This window comes from Prorops nasuta, unplaced genomic scaffold, assembly GCF_024137725.1.
Source record: "Prorops nasuta isolate Cenicafe-Biocafe unplaced genomic scaffold, Cenicafe_Pnas_1.2 PNAS00003, whole genome shotgun sequence".
Taxonomy (NCBI): domain Eukaryota; kingdom Metazoa; phylum Arthropoda; class Insecta; order Hymenoptera; family Bethylidae; genus Prorops; species Prorops nasuta.
The window spans coordinates 4,507,477-4,529,499 of NW_027116800.1; the positions used below are offsets into that span (position 1 = coordinate 4,507,477).

Here is a 22,023-nt window from a genome sequence, read left to right on the forward strand (position 1 = left end):
CAAACGGCACTGCGCGACGTGAATTTTATTTCAACGTATACTACGCGGGACAACCGCACTGCGCGACGAACACTTATCGATCTACACTTCGAAACTCGGATTTTTTAAACGGCATTTCGTGGCGCAAGTTTTATTTTAAGGTATACTACTCTGGAAAACCGCACTCCACGACGAGCACTTATCGACTGACACTACGAGACTCGGATTTTTCAAACGACACTCCTCGACGTGAAATTTTTAAACGCGCTCTCTCACTCTTTAGTGAAGTCGCTAACCGTAACAGAAATAAATTATTGCATGTAATTTTATAGAGTTAATTTTAATTTATTTAACTTTAATATAATTAAAGTAAAACTGGCAGGCTTTAACAGTCTTTGAGGCTTCTGTCTTTATTCGCTGCAGCACTCACACACACACATACAATAGATACGCTCCGCACTGACTGTAGTCACAAATTTTCTATTTATTACGCGAATTACACACAGATAAAAGCTTTTATTTTCATCACACACTGCATTCATTACTATATATTCTATTAAAATATCCCAACTGCATTACTTAAATTTCCCTCTTGACATAATTAAATATGCGGAAATTATATAGAAAAGTTAAGTTTAATTTTTAAACAATTTATTGTCACCAATGCCGAAAACTTATAATTGCACAACACTATTAAAAAATTTTAACCAGAATTTTAAATTTATTTAGAAATTAATAATAATTAATAAAATCTTAAATAAATTTAAATTGTTTGTATAAAAATAATAAAAGCTAATTAAATTTATTTAAATTTTATAAAACGCGGCACAATTTTATTAATATTATAAAATAAATAGCTCATATGTGATGAAAATAAAACATTAAATTATTTTTAATCGCGACTAATTTAAACTAAATGTCAGTACTCAGTGGTTACGAAAAACCACAACGCGGGATCCACTGACGACCGGTACGCGGATAATTGATAACTGAGTTGATGTACTCGCTACGCGAGAGGGCTATGCGGAACAGGTATCGCTTATTGTGGGCGGGTTAATTAGCAATCGCACCTGATTGGTTGCAATTTGAGATATTCCGCAAATCAGTTGCGACTGCTATCGGTATGAGTAGGATCTCTTTCACCAACTTTTAAAATGATTATTTTGCCAAGTACGGATTGACCATTTTTTCGAAAATACTTATGCTAATACATTGCAATGTTAACAATTTTATATCATATGGCAAATTTAGCGTTTTAAAAGCCAGTGAAAAAGAATCTTAACGAGTAGTACCTGTCCCGGATGGTATTTTTTTGAAGCGCGAGTTTCAGTTTATCTATCAAATTTCCGCGTATGAGTTGTCAGTAAATCGCGCTGTTTCTTTTTATAATCACTGACATTTATTTCGCATTAGTCGCGATTAAAAATAATGTAGTGTTTTATTTTCATCAAATACGTGCTATTTTATTATTATGTTAATAAAATTTTACCGCTCTTTAATAAATCTATGTAAATTTAATTAAAATAAATTATTTTGTTACAGTTTAATTAATTTTAAGTAAATTTTCATTCATTATTATTGATTTTATATAATACAATAATTTAATGGAATACTGTATGTGATGAAAATAAAAGCTTTCATTTGTAAAAGAAGTGTAATAATTAGAAAACTCGTAAAAATTGTTAGTGTGCAGCACACGCGTGTGCGTGTTTAGTGCTTGCACGATTAAAAGTAGAAGACTCAAGGACTCTCTTAACCCATAATTCTCATCATTTTATTTTGAAGTTAAATGAACTATAAAATGAACTCACTACAGTTTAATAAAATAATATTTGTTATACATTAGACGGTCTTATTCTAAAATGAATGCGCGTTTAAAAATTCCACGCCGTGTAGTGACATTTAAAAAATTCGTCGCGTAGTGCCGTTTAAAAATAATTCTTTTGTAAGTGAATATCGTCATTATATATGCTGTTTTGCAATTAATTTACAATAAAAAATGTAGTTAATAAATATTTTAAAACATCTGCATGTTATAATAAATGATGTTCTGTTAATCAAATGTCTGCATTTATACTATTTATAGTTCCCGCTTACATCTGACGTGTATAACGAAATTTACCGAGCTCAGACGAAGTTTTTTATAAGTTTTTTTAATAGTGTATAGACACTGTGGAAAATTGATCGCCGTCTTTGAAATTCGTAGAGAAAGTACGAAGTGAAGTTAACTGAAAGGTCGCCGAATCAATTTCCTATGGTGTATGTAGTGCACAGTGGGAAATCAGTGGAAAATTGAATCGTGTGTGGTTCAGCTAGCTTCACTCTGTAATTTAACATGGAAAATGATTACTATACACTATAGCTGAAAGCACACACGATTCAATTTATAGTGTAGTATATACATACGAACGAAGCAAGCGAGTGAGTTAGGTGCGCGAAGTAAAAGCGCTGGTCTTTTTAATGCGATTCCAAAAAGCATCGAAAAATTATGGGAAAGCCATTCCTGGCGATTACTGTACCAACAGATAATAAGCCGTTACCAATAGTTGGATACAAAAAATGAGATTCATCCGCCATATTGGTGTGGAGAAATGGTTACATGCTAATCCTAGCAGAAAGAGGTGTAAAATGGAGAAATGTCAAATGGTAAAGTTACTAAAGTAAAAATTGAAAATAATGAATGGAAAGTACGAATATTCTTCATTTTCATTCAAAGTATTCAATTTTTACTTTAGTAACGACAACATTTGACATTTTTCCATTTTACACCTCTTTCTGCTACGATCAGCATGTAAACATTTCTCCACACCAAAATGGCGGATGAATCTCATTTTTCGTATCCAACTATTGGTAACGGCCTATTTATATGTTGGTACATCAGCGCTCTCAGATTCCATCATTCCGCGTGCTATAGTCAACTAACACGAATCTCCTATGCTCCGCTGTTAGGAAAAGACCCGTATCTCCGAAAATTCCCTAGGCTAAAATAACTACCAGCTATTACGCACGTGCTTCTGGATGCACCCAATAATGGAACACGGCTTTTAAAACGCACTTAAGAAATTGAGGTTAAGTGATTAGTGCAAATGTTTAATTAATAGTTGAGATAATAAAGCGAAAAGTATAAACAAAAAGGCTAATTTAAAAATGGCGAAAAGTGGAAGAGATTTAGCATTATCATTAATAAGAGGACTACCTAGAGTAGCACTCGATAATATTCGTGATAATCCTGGCTCCAAAGTAAAAGTAAATATTTGAAATATCTTTATTAATTGTTTGTATGCGGAATCTTAAATTAAAATTTTTAAACAGACAAAGCGTGGACGAGGTCAGCATGGCGGTAATAAGCATGGTGCAGGAAATAAAGGAGGTGGACAGCATCAAAATTATATGCGTTTAGGATATGAAACAGGAAATAATCCATTCTATTTGAGATTTAGCTACGAACCTTATTATAAAGGACATCAGTAAGATAAAAAATCTCTGTATAATAAAATTCATTGATTTTTCTATTATATAACTTTATAAAACTTTACATAGCTTGAGAAGACAGTATCCACCACTTTCATTACATCAATTACAGATGTTCATTGATACAAATCGTATTGATATCAACAAACCTATTGATCTTTGTACAATAATAGGAACAGGCTTATATTCATTTAATGCTGAATGGAAACATGCAGGAGTTCATTTAACAGACACGGTAATATATTTATATTGTATGTGCTCCAAATAATAATTAAATTCATCTGTTTTATTACTCAGGGTGCAGATATATTTAAAGCAAAAATAAACATTGAAGTTCAATGGGCTAGCGAGCCAGTTATTGCTGCAATTGAAAAAAATGGTGGAGTAATAACGGCTGCCTATTATGATACCCATAGTATATTTGCTCTTAGAGATGCAGAAAAGTTTTTCAAGAAAGGTAAAAAGTTGAGGTATGATAATAGATGAAAAAAATAATTCAAAATCTTTATTATTAGGTGAAGCTATACCTAGAAGATTGCTACCGCCGAATGACTGTCTAGAGTTTTATTCAAATGCTAAAAATAGAGGGTATCTAGCAGACCCTGAAAAAATTTCTCAAGAAAGGCTGGTACTGGCTCAAAAATATGGCTATGAACTAAAAAGATTAGAAGATGATCCGGATTATGAAATGCTTACAATGCGCAAAGATCCTAGGCAAATATTTTATGGCCTCGAACCAGGTTGGATAGTTAATCTCATTGATAAAGCAATTTATAAGCCAAAGGATGTAAATCTCAAAGAATACTACAACTCTTAGAATATTTGTTAAAGTTTTACAAGCTACATTTAATATATGAAAAATAGTGTAAATAAAAGTGAAAAACGTCTCAAGGAAATAATTTCTTTTTAAATTATAACATTCATAATCATCTGTTCGCTAAATGATCGTAATCAAACTCGTAACTGCTGAGATGAGTGCAACTTTTGATGATATACATCGTGACAATTATTAAAGCAAGGGTTTATTCTTTTTCTAGCTCTAGTGCAGTAACACAAAATTTCAGCCAAATAAATACACTTTTTGTTATAAAAAGCCTATGTTCGGTTAGAACCGAAAGTCGAAAATATAGGTATTTGATAAAGCTAGTACACGCGTTATGGAAAAAAGTTTTAGATCGATTCGAAATTTTTAGTTTCCTAATTTTTAAGAAAATGATGGGTAGTCTTGGACACGTACTTTTTTTCTTTATGTATAATGATAATAAATTTATTAAACGCTCTGCAAAATTAAGTCTAAATTTTGTACTAAATTATAGAAGATTGGTGGTAAATTATATAAATAGATAGAATTTGGTAGTAATATAAATAATTATCTAATAATTTAACATAGAACATTTGAAGACGTTGAATGTAACATTGGATAATAACAATCTGTTGGCGCAGAAGAGTAGGCCGACTAGAAACCTAATAAGCAAAATTGACCTGGCCAATGTAAGATGTGATCAGTCCTTGGATTCAAGAACATATGCTTTTTTGGTACAAAAAAAAACGCTGGCTGGTTTTTCTCTATACCCGAGCTGACGACTGATGAATAACTTGGTTTTCATTGATCATTTTCGTTATTCTTTAAATTCTTTCTCGCTCTAAGACGAGGAGATGATTGTTCTTCGAGCAAATGGCAAGTCTTCTGTAAACACTAGGCCATGGCACCGCTGCGCAAGACAGAATTCAATGTTTTCAGAAGCGGATATTTTTCACCGCATTTACCGTGGAAGTCATCAGTATCGATACTCCACAACATGGCACCACCAAGCTTATGTCTCTTAATGTATTCAGCTTTCTCGGTGAGGGATCTAAAGAATGGATCGCAAATTTTCAATAGAATACCGTTGAAATAGTAAATTTCAAAATATTAAAATTGACATTCTATAGAGTTTTACTACTTACTTTACGTTGTCATAGCCAACCCATTGTCTGGCACTGTATGCATACGGTGCATACTGTTCCTCGTTGAAGACTTCGGTCCATTGGCCGGAAGCAATATTAACGCAGATCTCGTTGTACGCGAGCAAACCGGGCTCTCTGGTAAATGGTCCAGGCAGTCCAGCTTCGGGAGCGAGGGCACCGATTCCATGGTCCTCCTCGTTGGCGAGAGTGAAGCTTCTTCCGTAGAAAGCAGTTCCTAAAATGAGTTTCTCCGCCGATGCACCTTGATCCAACCAGTATTGAACGCAAGAATCCTTAGAGGCAAGAAATTAACTTAAGATTAATCGCGATATAGTCGTATATATATATATATATATAATGAATATAGTAGTCCTTTTAAGAAGCAAAATAACACTTACGACATTCAGTTTAGCATCGTATCCAGTTTCAACGGAAGATTTATAAAGAGGAGCGTTCAATCCGGTGCTCTTTTCCCACGCACCGTGGAAGTCGTAAGCCATGAGATTGATCAAGTCAAGGTGCTTGGATACTTCGCTAATGTTGTAGGATATGGAAGCGGGCGCCTCGGCAGCTGTGACAGTGGCACTCAGAATAAAATCATCCTTCTTGAAGGCATCTTTCAGTTGGCGCAGGAGAGCAACATAGTTTTCGATGTCGCTTGGCTTTCCACCTCGTTGATTCGGATATTCCCAGTCAATGTCGAAACCATCGAATTTGTACTTTTTAAGGAAAACTACAACGTTCTCCACAAACTTGGCACGAGTGTCTGGGTTGGACACAACCTCGGAGTACTTGACGGAGCCCTCGTTCCATCCACCAATGCCTATCATAGTTTTCGTGGACGGACTCTTTTCACGAAGAGCGTTGAATCGTCCAAAACCATTCTTGCCCCAATTGTCTGGAAGGTCTAACCATGGTTCCAGAACTTTTATGCTTCCGTCGGTAGAAATACCAATGAAACCATATATCATGTGGGTACAAAGGGTTGGATCGATATGGGCAATGTCAAATTTTCCATCGCCTAGACGATAAAACGACCAATTCCCGTAGTAACATACGATCTTTTCTGCAAAAATTTACAATGTTTTGTCGATCTTTGGAACGTGCATTTAATTCATGTCAGTTTATATAAATTTTTATTGGAAATCAATATTTTATCTTACTTTTCTCGGCAGCAGCAGCGAATGCCATTAGGGCACACAACGTGATAATCGAGAAGAAAGTACGCATCTATGGAAAATTTAACGAAAATTATTCTTTCGCCCTGAATGTAACATGAATAATGCGCCATTCAAATTGTTTAGCAATTTTTTTATTTAAATAAACATTTTCTTACATACAATACGTATAGAACGTTCTAAATGACGAATTGAAAACTTTTTTAATTTCTCTTCTGGATAGGTATTTGCAAACGATAAGTTTTCGCGTAATCGTGCAATCCTATAAAAATTTAAACGAAGGGACTGAAGGAGAAATTTTATTTGCCCGCCCGCCATTTTGTTACAAATCATAAAAAAAATGCTATTGCCTAATTCGCGTATATAGTTTTATATATAAAAATATTTACATAACATTTTAATAGATTCCCATTTGCGTGTCTCAAAAAAATTTCAAATATCCAACATTTTTCTTTCTCTAAAATAAATCTCATCTCTTATTACGAGTTGATGGAATTAATTATAGCTTGGCTCATTCAAAAATTAATATTATCGGTTAAATTTTTGGCGAAACTAAATATTTTACTATCAGATAGATTTTAATACTATTATAGTCAATTGATTAGAAAAATCCTTCGCGATGATCAGTCTGTACGTACCCGGTATTCATATAATATTCCACTATACTTTTCAACTTGATTAGATGCATTTGAAAATATTTTCAGTATTTTGGGAATTAATTTGTATAAACATAGTGACATTTTGTTTAGGAAACAATGAATTAATAATTATTTGTATCGAAGCATATACGTCTATTTTATTAATTTATTCAAAGCTTGTCCAATTCGCGATATGACTATTGTCTTTTAAGCAAATACATAATTTTGCAATTGCCTTTTATTAAGGCATAGGACTGAATAGTAACGCATATGTTAAGACAGCAGTAAAACCAGTGTGGCACCGTGTACAATGCTTAAAAAAATTTTCTTTATTACATATTAATAAAATATTATATAAATAAAGAAATACATATTTCTTTAATAATCGACATATTAAGATATATCGTATGCATTGCAGTGATTGATTGCTATCGTTTAAAACTATACAGAAAACATACACAATCGAAAAATATTTATTTCAACTGCCACTTCACTTACCTCTGATCTTCGTTTTTCCATTTAAATGTAGAGCACACTATGCGTTTCTGTGTATACCTAATGTTAAAGTGTTTATATATAATTTTAAAATAATTAAACCTCTATCAGACGACCAGCTCTAGAAATGCAGTAACAGTTCCCTTTTTATACACGCAACACATTTTGTTATCAAAAAAAAAAAAAATGTTTATCGTATCTCAATCCTGATTTTTCTTTGTAAATGTATAACGTCTAATTCAGATAAATAAGAGTTGTGAGTAATGACTTCCTTCTTCACTATCGATTATAATGGTTTACAGTTCCGCATTTCTTATCCCGCTTACATTTGAAAATGTTCATAGACCAAGGCCTTATTACAGTTATATCAAACATAAATACAGGGTGATTATTAAGATGCTTTAAATAAAATATTTTGTAGCACACACAGCCACCCTCAGCTATATTCCAATGAGAAAACTGTGTAGTATTGATTGTCAATTCGTTATCAAATTGATATTGATTTGACAGTACTGATATTAATTCGATAACAAACTGACATTAATATTGAACAGTTTTCTCACTAAAATGTTCTTTCGTAAAAAAAACAAAAACTTCCCACAATACGAATTGAATTGCAGATTTTTTAAAGATTGCTTGAGTCACCTTTTGATCATTTTAATTTTAAAAATGCATAAAAAGTCATATTTATATGTTTCTGTTGGTGATAATATCATTAAAATTTAATTTAAGGGTGTAGTTTAATGTGAACACCTCAAAGCTGTTGAATCTTTACTTTTTATTTTTCAAGAATTATTTAATTGGATGACATATTTTCCTGGAAATGTATTATCTAAGTGAATAGAATATTTTTTAATTGAAAACCGTTTGTTTATTTATTTATACCAAGAAAATGTTATCTGTCAGTATAGGTGATTTTAGATCTCCTGCGATTATCTTAGCAACAAGTCGAGTGAAATTCTCAATACACTATTAGCTGGTAATTTTTCAACGTATGGATGTAAATAAAATACGAGTTAATTCGTGACCTGCAGTGAACAATTGATTAATTAATGTTACCGCCGCTATCGCTCGAGCCTCGCTAGTTTTAAATTTCATTGAAAATTAATGGAATATATGGTGGTAGTTTTTACAAAAGTTTTTTTTTTTTTTTTAAACAAGCTTTTTTCCGCTATGATAAATGAAGCAAAATTATGTGTGTTACATAAAATCAAAATTTTAATATACGATTAATTGAAGTTCGGGTAACAGCCATAATAAAGTGTGTCGGATGTGTTGAATTTTGAGGTCGATAATACTCTATCAGTCGTTATTAAGAAATCACCCCAGGCAAGGTGCGAAAAAGTCGTTTTGAGAAAAATGCGTTGAAAGTTTTATGACGTATGAAAACTCGCAGAGAACGTTATTCTTTGAGGGTATAATCACTACGCGGCAAGGTCCATAGACATAATTAAGCCAGTCCTTTTAATGATTCGTAAAAGCTTGGGTTCTTTTATAACGATGCAGGCGTCTGTGGCTTCGTAGAAGCTATACGCTGGTTGGTCTGCTCGGTGAACAGGCTCGCGTCCTCGTACTTCCGGTCGAAACGCTAAAGCTCTCAGGACCAGATAGGGATTCCATTGTTTCAGAGATCTTTAAAATTTGTGGGAGGGGCTTTCGTTAACTAAGAAATGCAGTCGTATTATATAAATGCATGACAATTTTTAAGACACTTTTGCCGCTAATGTATACGCGTTAAAGCACCAAATGCAAGAATGGAAACTCTTGATATTCATTGGTCGAAGAGTAGTCCTCTAAATTACATTGTAAAAAAGGACGCTTTTATTATATGCTTGTGTATACCACTATAGAAAGCAGCCGATCTAATGCCCAACTCTGCGTAGCTTTTTTCAAATTCCAGCACGCGCAGTTAGAGTCACTATAGCTGCATGCTTTGAGCAATACAGCTAGCGAGAAATGAAGGGACCGCCTAAACCGACTGTAGGATATTAATTTTACGAGCATAAACTATCGAAAAGCTGAAGAAAAAATCGATTTTTTCAAGCCTTCAATATTATAATACTACCTCCTTGCAGCGTTTATATTTTGTCCAAAATGAGAGTATCACTATTTCATTCAAGTGAACCCTAAACCCACTCCATTAAACGATTCTAGTTTAGGAATCGTCAGGCTAAATAGTTGCAGCATAACTATAGAAGATCTGCTCCTTAGAAAACTAAAACTGGTAAAAAATTAGTGATATGCTCTCGAGATATCAACCTAAACACTTGTCGAAGAAAAGTCACTGCAAATGTCAGAAATTAAAAATAATTTAGGATCACAAAATTGTTTAAATCATATAACACCGCTCTTATTTATGATACCAGAATAATTTTACACAATCATTTGTATTTCTTGTATTGTATAATATCATAAAAATGTGGGACATTTTCTTCTCGTAACGTTCGGCATACAAAATCGTGTTATTTGACTGTAGCGTATCATGCATGTATTTCCTATAGATTAGGTTTGTTCCTTTTCGCTGCTCTATCCAACTGGTGCAATTATAGTTGAGATAAGAGAAAAACCGCCGCATATGTTTCTCACTATAACTTATTGCACTAATGAAGCAAAAAATATGTATTATCTATTATCGTGCACACTTGGTAAAATCTTAAAGTATTAGTTTTTAATGACTTTCATGATTTAATCACACCTTTCAACGTTCATTATAAATTGTCATTTTTTCACCTCATTTCGTTCGCTAGGTCTAATAAAAAAAAAATGAAAGGAAATATTTAGCAAAAATTGAACTCGATAAATACCAGCCGGTCATCTTTACCCCCACCCTGTAGACTTGTATTTCGCAAACGGCATCCTTTAAAGAGCTCAAGGCTTCCTTGCAATGTCATTAAATATTATTGTTGGATTACTTATTTCCACAATAACAATAAGGCGAAGGTATCGAAGATACTTCATCCGAAGCGAATAAACAGAGTTGAACAGAGGAAAAAAAAAGAATCTTTCTCACCTCGCACATGGTTATTATTGATTAATTTTTTTGCCAATCGGTTATTTTATTTATTTTATACAGATATAGCTAGTCTCGTGCATAGAGTGGCGATAGTGGTAGAAATAGTAGCAGAATAAATCTCTCTGGAATTGATGTAAATTTTGTCGAGTCGTGCATGGTCTCACGGTGAATTGATACGTTCCTGAAAGAATACACCCCCCCCCCCCCCGCCTGTAAGCTTTGACAGTACAGTGCTTTAGCATTGGCGGCCATGCTTTAGATGGAAAATACGAAGGAAATGGAAGTAGAGCGCATCCCCATTCTTGGGTCTCCGCCCATATCGCGTGTTGGAGGTTTGAGCAAGTGGCAGAGCTCAGCTTCGCTTACAGCTCACTGCCACTATCCTTGCACTTTTCCTGGAGGAAAACCATAGAAAATTTCCTTATTTTCTCCCTCGCCATATTACACCACGGTCTGTAACCTTATTCGTAACCTTTGTAAGAGCTATTATTCATGGCTAACAAACGTTGATAAGAGTGGTCGTGAGAAATTTAGTCAACCAGTGGCCCGCGCGATTTTCGAACTCCAAAACAACAGGTGTTATCACGTTATACCTAGTTTAACTCATCATTCACTACAGTCCTCCTATCGAGTCTTTTTGCTGTCTAAAAAGCTTCGACGAGTCGCGGAATCATCACCGGCCCCACCGGCACAACTTTTCTAAGCTATCCAAATAAGTCAACCATCTGTCATCCCAAGATGTCATCGAGTTTCTCTTCGATTTGGTAAGCCAACACACACACACACACACACAACTTTACCATCTCTATTTTCTTTCTTTTAGTTGCAATTGAACTACGGGAAAAATATCTTGCGTCCTCTATATCACATACGCACGTTCTACTGAAAATTGCTGGCTTTCTTTCAACAGCGAATTATCGATTATCAAATTCCAAATTTTGGCCATTCAGACCCTTATGAACTCACCTTGATTGAGAAAATCGTATAATAATTTAGAAACCTGCAGTCGGGTTGTATTATTAAATTAACGTTAAATGTGTAAACGGAACCCCTGTGTTCCGATATATAAAGTTCATGTACAAGTTTTTCTTTGTATTGGCTTTTGTTTTAATGTGTAAGTATACGCACGTAAATGTATGGTGGAGGGAGCCTCTTCCCCCTTCTACAACGTTTCGAGGACGGAGAGAATACGTGGAAGTTGGTCGGTGAGTCAATACTTGAACGACATAGATTGCGTAGGTGTACTTTTAAGGCAGAAAGCACCAGCCAAGATATCAGAATGACGGCCTCGATCCATGATCGATCGCTTTTTAAGCTCGTTCTTTGGATCCGTGTCCATATGCATTGAAAGTAGATCGGTCGATTGCATGCACGATTTTAATGCATAATAATTATGCACAAAGTTTACTTCTCACATGAGAAGACCTTTCATTATATACAATATATAATGTTTCTCTACACGAACACAATTTAATGTTTCTTCTATATCTATATTAATTTCAACGAATCCCCTTAAATTGTATTTTTTTTTTTTTTTTTTTATAGATCCATACATATATATTAGGATGGCCATAAAAAAAGAAAATTTTTTCCGGTGCTTTTATTTTGTTAAGAATGATGAAAAAATAGGAATCAAATTTTTTTAGATTTTTTTGAAGACGTTAAATGGTGCCGATATCGTTTTTAAAATTAAAAATTTAGATTTATTGAAAACGATTTAACAAAATTATAAATTAATATTGTGCTGGATTAATGTTTTTTTTATTACATTTTCTTGTAATTTAACTAAAGGACTTTTCAAAACACAATATTAATTTATAATTTCGTTAAATCGTTTTCAATAAATTTAAATTTTTAATTTTAAAATCGATATTGGCACATTTTAACGGCTTTAAAAATTCTATAAATTCGAGGATCTCTTTTTTTTTATAATTTTTGACAAATTAAAAGCTTATTGGAATTTTGGTTTACATCTAACCTCGAAAAAGTGGAAGAACATCGGATTTTTAACTTTAAAAACGATATCGGCACCATTTAAAGGCTTCAAAAAAATCTAAAAAAATTCGATTCCTATTTTTTCATCATTCTTAATAAAATAAAAGCACCGGAAAAAATTTTATTTTTTTATGGCCACCCTAATATATATAGTGCAGTTTTTATCGTGCTGACGAATTTGGAATAACAATGTTAAGTTATGGCAAAAATTCTAGTACTAATAAATCCCAATTCAAGGATTATTGCATTAATATAACTCGCAAACACATATAAAACGGAGTAAAGGGAATCATTTCTTTCGGATTGTATCACGTATACGTAATCTCGAAGCTTTTACCGAGATAACAGCCACTAGTTGAATTTCGTCTCTATACAGGGTGTTCTATAATTCACGATTTTTCCGCGAGTGTTCAACGGATGGTGAAACTTGAAGGGGAGAATTGCTTTTTCGTTCTTCGTCGTGTACACTTGTATATATCAATAATGCATTATTAGATGAACAATTGAGCGAGTCTGCAGTGATTTGCTCGAAGACTGCTCATATGAGAATCGACATAGATCGCTGCGGTTCGATCAAAGATTTTAATTCGTACGATTATCATTAATTTAGCCATTATCACATTTTCTCTGTTAATATAATGTCTCAATTTCTTCCATCCATAAATATTTAGTAATCTTTAGAGTGTCGACACCAATAAGTGGTGCGTCTCGCTTGTACAGCGACTTTTCTTCATAAGTATATTGCTTACAGGTCAAATCTGGCGTAACTGTAAAAAATATCTATAAAACAGATAAAAAATTTAATTCCAAAAAAGTAATAGCAGTTTGAGGTTAAAGGTTTATATGGTAATAATTCGAAGCTGTAAGATTATATAATGATCATTTTGTCGAGTTAATTTGTTAAATTTCTTCTCTGATTAATTACATTAAATTTATTCCATTATTTGAATAGTATGCTTGTGTTTTTTTCTTACTATTTGTAATTATAATTTCATTCCTTTTATGTATATTATTTTGACTACGAGTACTTAAATTACATACATAAATTCTCAAGTTTACATTCAAGAGTTTTATATCCATTTGATAAAGGGTAATAACGAAAAAATAAGAGGATTTCAAAGTATAGTTTGTAGAAACGAAATGAAATAGGACCTAAAGCAGAGCAATAATACATTATGAACGCAGAAGAAGAAGTTTCTCTTAGAAAACCAGCGAACGTTCATTTGTAACATTGTAAGTTTTAAATATTAAATTTGTGTAAAAAGAAATGGAAAGTCGCTCCAACAGAAAATAATTGACGAGCAAAGCTACCATGGAGACATCATTTAAAAAGTCTACTACTCTCCATTTTTGTCCCTTCGCCTTTCAGTTTGTCTTTCTACTATGTGCTTATTTGAAAAACGTATTATAATAAAAAATACACGAACTACACATCTTACTATTTCATTCCAGTAAACTTTCATAATAACAACGAAAGCTAGCTTTCTTACAACTTCCCTCTTTTCATTACTTATTTGCTCTACTTCAAGTCCCATCGCTTTTTTTTTACTATTGACTACTTGGAAATCCCTCTTTTATTATTATTTCTCTTTTATGCTTTCGATATTCTCCATTATTGACTGAATCACTATATAGATACAGTGGTACTTCAATGGCAAACAATTTTAATAATGAGATATACCTACCGGCTTTTTTGCTAAGATTCGCGTACTGCATCCATTTTTTATTCGTCCGTTTTTAAATAACCGCTTATTTTACATAAAGATTTAATACAATTTTCATAATAACATGTTATTATAAGCTTTTAAAAGAGATTGCAAAGCTTCAAATTAATTCTCGTAATACTGATACAAAAACTTTAAAATGAACTTGCATATTTATGTACATAATTCAGATATACTCTCTATGGTATATGTAGGATCATACAAAAAAGAAATTAAATTATTATTGTAAATTGTAAATTGAAATAACAAGCATAACTTTTAACGAATACAAAATACAATTTGATCCGAGAGGAATTTTTCAAAATTACTCTGAAAAAGAAATTTCATGGTTTCCTCTCTAATATAACTTATAGATTTTAATTTTAGATTAATACAAAAATTTTGAAGATGGAAGCAGAAGCAACACAAATTATTTGACAAAGTGATAATGACGGCATTATTGATAACCTGCACAAAAATTAAAAGCTTTCGTCGAACTGGTGATTTATGTCAGTCCTGAACGACTTTTAAACGAGTTATCGACTTGCTCAATTTTTCACCGAATAATTTATTACTGACATAAATCATCGCAAGAGAAAGTGGAAAAAGACTTTTTTTGTTGGAACTTCGAGGAAAAATCGCGAGTTATATGTATACCCTATTTAGTTAATGTTCTCTTATACACGTGCTCTCTTAATTAACGCCATATAGGTTTGTGCTTTTATACCATTCGTGATTATTTAATACTAAATTATGCCCCATTATACTGTATTTTCAAAATAATATACACGATTTAAACTCTATCGCTGTGTCAATAATTTAACTTTAGCTTCCATATGAAATTACACGTAAAAAATTCTAATAACTTCATTTTCTTCGTCGCATACAATTTTTAAATTATTTATCTTTTTAGTTGAAAGCTTATAATATTGCTTCGGTGGTAAAAGTAATAAAGAAGGAAGAACACTTGACCTTTCCACCTTATTCCTAGTATTGTTTTTCTAACTTTTATCGCTGAAGCAATGTTACATAGAATCAACTAAAAAGTTAAATAATTTAAACATTTTATAAATAGATATATATGTATATAGGATGCAAAAGAAATTATCGTATCTTTTATTTGTAATTTAATAAGAAACCTGTTAGTTAAATGATTGAATACAATGTATAATTTACACCGTATATATATATATATATATATCCTGTCTCGAAAGATTATCATTTTTAATTTTCAATATTCTTAAATTTCATATCTAGTTAAGAAATCTTTCAGATGAGATGGTTTTGATTAATTAAAATGAAATTCATGAAAGATTTTGATTAAATGTCTATAACGAAATCTATATAAATATGCTTGTGCTAAAATTATACAACAGATGTTAGGTTGAATATCCTTATCAATCTTTTAATCTTTATATCAGATATGACCTGGAGGATAAAAATCGTCATAGCCTAAATATTTTGTTAAAAAAAAATGTATAGAAGCCAAGCATAGAAAAAATTTAGAAAATTATAGGAGAAAAAAAAAGTACACAATTAATTATATGCATCGCAAAAGTATTGATCAATGTATAAATATAGGCAGCATTGTTAAAGGCATCTGTCGTGCATAATATCTCTGTACAAATATTAAACAATAGGTACTACATACATATATAGGTATATATATATACATATATATCTTTTCATCACATTTGAGAGCATTTACTAAGAAAAGTACTGACCAACGTTATACTCTTCTAGGTTTCCTAGTTACAGTACAATTAAATATATCATTCATTATTGAGCTTGCTGTATACTTAAATGCTTCAAGTGATATTCTTATATCTTTGCCAACAATATTAACAAAGTAAAATAGTTCGTACATAGTATCTTGGAATATTAAACTTTTTTACTCAGCTGTCTCTAGCGTGTATAATCTGCCACATAAATCATTAATGCTCAAAGATTAAACGTTAGGGTGGATATTAAAAGTTACGTTTTTTTCCAAAGTCATGCTACTGGAAGGGCAGAAGCATCAGGGCTGAGATGGCTTCCTTGCAAGACTGCTTTCTATTTTTAGCTTTTATACTCCTGTCGCATATAAATTAAAAATAACTCGCAGCTCGACAATAGTTTTATTCTATTCTATTAAATTATTCGCAAATGAAATCTTACTTTAGTTTTCGAATGAAGAAAATAACTTTTCTACTATGCAGTCTTAATGGAACATTTCTCATATATAAACGTTTATTTCGCCCAATGATTAATCGTGTTTCTGCAGTGCAATAAATTAGCCTACAATTTTACCTTTCAATTCAATAGGCAAATTGTTGCTAAATTATTTGATTCGTGCTATATAGATATACGCTCGACTCGTCATCGTTAATCGAAAGAAGCTCTTGTCGTTTTGTTCGGAGGAGAAGTTAGTATCATGGTGCCGGCATAATGTGCTGGATATCTTGCTGAAAGATAGAACAACGTCCGATACGCGGTATAATTGTGAGTATAGGGGAAAAGGAAGGACAATAGAGGCGTTACCGCAGGGACGTAGGTATAGTAAAAGTCAATTGTAATCTTACACTCCCAAATTATTTTCCTGCTACTCGGTCTGTCTATTATACCTATCTTCGCTATATATGGTTATAAACTTTACACGCAAAGTTTACTTGCAATAAATTAAAGTTACGCTTGGTTTACAGCCGATGAGCGAGGCAAATTTGATTGAGATGAGAAGAAGACTTCTGTAAACGAAAGAGAGGGATCGAAGACATGGACTTGATGGCTCAATCGGAAAGTCCTGGCGCCAGATGGGTTTGTCCGAATGACCGACAACTCGCTCTCAGAGCAAAGTAACTTTTTGAACCTTTGAATGAATAAAAGAGGAATAAAGCAGGAATTGTTCAATTGAAACGAACGATTTTTAATTAACGAAATATAATTTCAGATTAAGAACGGGATGGTCGATCAAGTCTGGATCCTTGGAATCGAGATCCAGCACCTATCCGAGCTCGAGATCAGGTGCTAATAATCAGAGTTATGTACTTACCGAAGAGGAACGAACGTCTATAATACAAGTAAAGTATCAGTTATAAGATTCACGTAAAGAATTATATAAAATTAAAACAATTCGTTGATCAATACGCCAAGTTTCATATCAAATAGTTTCATCTTAAGAGAAATCGTTGAATGATGAATAATTGAATAAACTGATGCGTCTGTATTGATTGAGATGCAAGCTTAAATATTAAATTGGAACCGTGTATAAGTACAAAGAATATTCGTTGAAAGGGGAATGAGCGCTTGTGTTGCCGCTATAATTTTGTGTCGGAATTGTTTTTTAGTCTAACATATATATATATATATACGCGTAATAGACTGGCAGTGCGCAAGAATAACAAGCTATTAGTACCTAGTAAAATATAAAATAGTTAGATAAAGTGAATATGTATATAAAAAATGAGATTTTAACGCGGCGATATCTGTGACTTTTAGGTGATTCAAAGGGCGGAGGCTTTAGATTTATCGGAGCAACAACGAGTGGGGAAATTGGTGGAGAGATTAGAAAACATGAAGAGAAATGTTTGCCTTATCACTGCGACAAGGTCGAACGATCGCAAACGTTGTGGAAACCGATGTCACAATGGCGCTAGATGCGTTTGCTCCTGCTCCTTGTGCGCCGAAAAGTTTTCCCTGGTTCTTGGAGCCACGCCAAGTTTGTGCAAAGATTGCCGAAGGTACATTTGCCAAAAATGCAGCATCGAAGCCACCGGTACAAATTCAACATTTCCGGACGGCTATTTGGCTTCCCGGCTAGACAATTTAAGGTCTCTCATGATAAACGAAATCACTCGCACACCCCACGACCTAAAAAATTACCAGAGCCACGTAGTCCTATAATAGACAAATGTTTTCCTGCCTCAAATATATATATATAATTATTGTATTACTTAACACGCGTGTAATTATATATAACGTTAACGCTAAAAATACGATAATACTATAATTGTGACCTTTAAAAGTAAATTTATACAAGCAATTGAACGAATGGAGCATTTAAGCGCGTCATAGTTGTTACTTCACGAAATTTCACTTAACTTTAATATTCATTGCACCGAAATAATATTGGAGCGCTGATGCTTACTTTTTTCAGCTCCTCGCAAAGAAGCACTGTGCAGCGAATCGTTCAACGATCCCGAGGGCGTTCGCAAAAACAGTTCCTGTGCCGAATTTGCTCCGAGACTAGAGAGATGTGGAAAAAAAGTGGGGCTTGGTTCTTCAAAGGCATGCCAAAATACGTTTTGCCCGTGAGAAAGGTATATATATATATGTATATATATATATATATATATATATTTATACGTATTTCTTCCTTGGATTTTTCATGCCTCTTTCTCTGTATGCAACGATCAAACGGATCAATGATGTAAAATATCATGTGTGTGTGTGTGTGTCGAGGAACGAGACTGGACTCAAGTCGGTCACAGGTCATCGACCTGGACGGTAGGAGGATCATCGAGGGCCCAAGAAACAGTAGGAGCGAGTCATACTCACGAGCAGCACGACTCGTCTTCGGACGACGATGCCACGAGACGATTGTCGGTAACGAGGAGACTCTCGAACATGTCCAACGTCTCCGCGGTGATCAGCGACAACAGACAATCAAAAAAACCCCTGCAATCCCCGCTCTCGAGCGATTCGACGAGGTTCCGAGGAGCACGGCCAAGCTGGTGCTCCGTTCAGCGTTCAGACGCGGCTGCTTTGGGCTCGGACAGGTCCGAGAAGAACCTGTCCGTGAGGAACAGCTTCGGCGAGCAGCTTGGACGTGGAATAATTAAGTTATCCCCTTCGGCGTCGAGCGCGACCCTTCGCTCAAAGTCGAACAGGAGAAGCAGCGGCAGTCCCCAAAATTCACGGGTTTCCTTCGAGGACCAAATTATCGTTGACTCGAAACTGGAGAAAAGCCAGACTGATAAGTTCGATAACGATTCGACGGATGGGAAAACTGGCGGTGACGTTGATCACGAAGCTGCAGATGCCGATAGCGAGGATAACGGAGACGAAGAACGCAAGGAAAAGACTCAATTTCAGGAGCTCAAGCAGGGCTCCCAGGTACAAGCCCTTAGGTGCGTTTAATCCGCTGTCAAAAATTAATTTTCACCCTTTATTTCCTGTTGCTATCTAGGCACCGCTAATCTCGAGCGGTGATGCCTGCGAGCATAAAAGCTACGAGATATACTGCTGAAAGTATAACAACCATTGCGTGTTCGGACATGCCCTATAAGCTATCGCGAGACTACTCTTTTTGAAGGTATTCGATTAAAAGTTAACGCAGTTGCAAGCTTAGCTTTTGCAAACAGACGCAAGTATAGTTTATAGTTAGTTGAATGAATAGATTCAAGCTGAAAGAATGATGATGTGCACTGTTAGATGACATGCCAAGAAAATCTGCCAACACGTGTTTTAAACCTCTTCACCAATCACGAAACACCGTGCCTGTTTCTTACAAGATATATGTACTTTATTGATAAGAAAGCTGATTTTTAGTCAGCGATGCAATTGTACGATATAGCACGAGCATTCTAAATGGCTATGTATAGAGTAAGTGCATGCATGTGGACAAAATTGGTTCCAGCGAAAATAGATTCATTTTAATTATTTCACTAATTGTTTCATTAAAACTTCAATTTTTTCTATTAAATTTCAAGCGCGACCAATTACTCTTGCGGATTCGTGCTTACGAGCTAACTCAAATAATGCTATTTTTTCAGTGCGATGACAATAACGGTAACTGACTACGGTACATTGGAAGTTTCTCTGCGATACGATCCCTCGTCGCAGTGTTTACAATGTAAAGTGGAACGTGCACGAAATTTGAAGCCGATGGATATACATGGACTGGCTGATCCTTTTTGCAAGCTCAATATCCTACCTAGTGGAAAATTCAGCTCGACTAGTCGACTCAAGACGAAAACAGTACACAAAACACGAAATCCAGAATTTAACGAAACCATTAATTTCTATGGGACTACCGAAAACGATGTATGGTATCTTAAATTATGTATATTAATAATCGTCATTCAGTATTAACAAATTTTTCTTACGACAGTTATCTATTAGAGCACTGCATATATTGGTTCTTCAAGATGATCCAGGTGGACAGGATTTTTTGGGAGAAGCCAGAATTCTTTTAAACAGTTTGCAACCCTGTCAGACCAAGCATTACAATGTTTCCTTGCAGGATCGTTTCCCGGTTTGTATATATCTAGATATGAGAAAATTGAAACAAGTAGAAAGCAAGAATTAAGTTTATTATTAAAATAGGTGGATTGTGAGGAAGACGTTTGGGGTGACTTTACCAGTGGTCGAGGAAGAATTCAAATCACGCTGTGCTATTGCACCAGACGTAGAGCGCTTTTAATTACTATACATCGGGCAATAAATCTTTTACCTATGGATAGCAATGGTTTCTCAGATCCTTTTGTGAAGATTTATCTTATGGAAGATCCTCTGGAAAACTCTAAGAGAAGACGAAACCGAAACAAACAAAATTCATTTGGATTATCAAGAAGCTCTGGTCGAAAAAATACTTCTCGTAACATTTTTAGTACGAGTGTTAAATGGAAAACTTTGAATCCAGAATGGAATGAAGAATTTGCCTTTAGTACAAGATTGACTGACTTAACAAATCTTACTTTATCCCTTTCTGTTTGGGACAAAGATTTTGGAAAGAGTAACGACTATTTAGGTAAAATGTATTATTGGTAAATTAACTGATTAAAAATTACTTAAATTTACAATAATTTCTTGTAGGTGGACTAACATTAAGTTGTAACAGTAAAGGTGCTCGATTGAGGCATTGGATAGATGCAATTAAATTTCCAGATCATCGCCACCAAGGTTGGCATAATTTGACTGAACAGGCAAATCCTGTGGAACAGTAACAATGCTATAAATAAAAACTTACTTATAAAAAGCAGTTTGTTAAAGGTACATTTTATCATTGGAATAAAAAATCTCTTTCTTCTACAACTATGTATATAAGATAAATTATAATTGCTCAAAAGTTGTTGTAATAACAGAATTAATTGTAATCAGGAAAACGCAAACATAAAATTACTATATAGATTAAAGTAATGTAATATACAGGGTTCTTCTGTAACAGTGGTACATAAGATTCGAATTATTAGCAGCTGCATACATTTGATCCGATCTGAAAGCATTGATTTTCTATACATTTTTTCATGTAATAACATTGTTCATTATAAATAACAGTTTTCCTTAGTTAATCTTGCTCTTTATATTTAATATCAAATTAAGTCAAATACGGTAACATTAAGTATTACAGTCAATTAAATAATATAAAATCATTTCTTTTATATATGACAGTGTTAGAGAAAAACCCCTTATACATAGTATATATTATATACAATTTTCTTTGATAAAAATATGTCAAGGAAATCTGTCTAATATGGTTTTGTTATATCCTTTAATAATGTAATAAAAAACATTTGATTCGCCTATTTTTAATTGTATTTCTTTTTTCTGTTGTTAGCGAATCAGGACTATATGTTCTTTTGCTGAAAATTTTTAAATAAAATGAATATTATATATATATTCAATTG

At 33.6% G+C, this 22,023-nt stretch overlaps 3 protein-coding genes across 10 annotated transcripts; 2 read left to right on the forward strand and 1 right to left on the reverse strand.

The window, feature by feature from the left end:
• The first annotated feature begins 3,004 nt into the window (after positions 1-3,004).
• mRpL15 (mitochondrial ribosomal protein L15) lies at positions 3,005-4,659 on the forward strand. Its single transcript, XM_066747252.1, has 5 exons — positions 3,005-3,225; positions 3,292-3,446; positions 3,520-3,685; positions 3,748-3,907; positions 3,966-4,659. The coding sequence occupies exons 1-5, from the start codon at positions 3,127-3,129 to the stop codon at positions 4,265-4,267; spliced, it is 882 nt and encodes a 293-aa protein (XP_066603349.1). The 5' UTR covers positions 3,005-3,126; the 3' UTR covers positions 4,268-4,659.
• Positions 4,660-4,799: 140 nt separating this feature from the next.
• LOC136785900 (chitotriosidase-1-like) lies at positions 4,800-7,868 on the reverse strand. The gene is made up of 5 exons (XM_066747251.1): positions 7,712-7,868; positions 6,561-6,627; positions 5,796-6,463; positions 5,398-5,690; positions 4,800-5,303 (listed from the first exon to the last, which is right to left on the reverse strand). The coding sequence occupies exons 1-5, from the start codon at positions 7,730-7,732 to the stop codon at positions 5,147-5,149; spliced, it is 1,206 nt and encodes a 401-aa protein (XP_066603348.1). The 5' UTR covers positions 7,733-7,868; the 3' UTR covers positions 4,800-5,146.
• Positions 7,869-10,994: 3,126 nt separating this feature from the next.
• On the forward strand, positions 10,995-21,844 carry Rph (Rabphilin). 8 transcript variants are annotated; one of them, XM_066747652.1, is made up of 12 exons: positions 10,995-11,485; positions 11,545-11,926; positions 16,762-16,952; positions 17,101-17,250; positions 17,346-17,475; positions 17,894-18,225; positions 18,564-18,714; positions 18,857-19,524; positions 20,170-20,440; positions 20,508-20,651; positions 20,723-21,146; positions 21,212-21,844. In XM_066747652.1, exons 4-12 carry the CDS (start codon positions 17,171-17,173, stop codon positions 21,340-21,342), a joined length of 2,331 nt encoding a protein of 776 aa, XP_066603749.1. In that variant the 5' UTR covers positions 10,995-11,485; positions 11,545-11,926; positions 16,762-16,952; positions 17,101-17,170; the 3' UTR covers positions 21,343-21,844. The 8 variants fall into 8 exon arrangements, with proteins under 8 accessions (XP_066603749.1, XP_066603750.1, XP_066603746.1 ...); XM_066747653.1 differs by having other exon boundaries at positions 18,567-18,714; positions 21,212-21,843; XM_066747649.1 differs by having other exon boundaries at positions 18,552-18,714; positions 21,212-21,841.
• Positions 21,845-22,023: the final 179 nt, after the last annotated feature.

Excerpts from the sequence above, each read along its gene's own strand:
- mRpL15 (XM_066747252.1), top strand. The coding sequence starts at position 3,127 with ATGGCGAAAAGTGGAAGAGATTTAGCATTATCATTAATAAGAGGACTA. Across the intron at positions 3,686-3,747 it reads GAGTTCATTTAACAGACACG|GGTGCAGATATATTTAAAGC; the intron begins GTAATATATTTA and ends TTTATTACTCAG. Across the intron at positions 3,908-3,965 it reads AGAAAAGTTTTTCAAGAAAG|GTGAAGCTATACCTAGAAGA; the intron begins GTAAAAAGTTGA and ends CTTTATTATTAG.
- LOC136785900 (XM_066747251.1), bottom strand. The coding sequence starts at position 7,732 with ATGGAAAAACGAAGATCAGAG. Across the intron at positions 5,691-5,795 it reads ACGATGCTAAACTGAATGTC|GATTCTTGCGTTCAATACTG; the intron begins GTAAGTGTTATT and ends CTTGCCTCTAAG. Across the intron at positions 5,304-5,397 it reads GTTGGCTATGACAACGTAAA|ATCCCTCACCGAGAAAGCTG; the intron begins GTAAGTAGTAAA and ends TCCATTCTTTAG.
- Rph (XM_066747649.1), top strand. The coding sequence starts at position 17,171 with ATGGACTTGATGGCTCAATCGGAAAGTCCTGGCGCCAGATGGGTTTGT. Across the intron at positions 17,476-17,893 it reads AACGAACGTCTATAATACAA|GTGATTCAAAGGGCGGAGGC; the intron begins GTAAAGTATCAG and ends TGTGACTTTTAG. Across the intron at positions 20,441-20,507 it reads ATGGGACTACCGAAAACGAT|TTATCTATTAGAGCACTGCA; the intron begins GTATGGTATCTT and ends TTCTTACGACAG.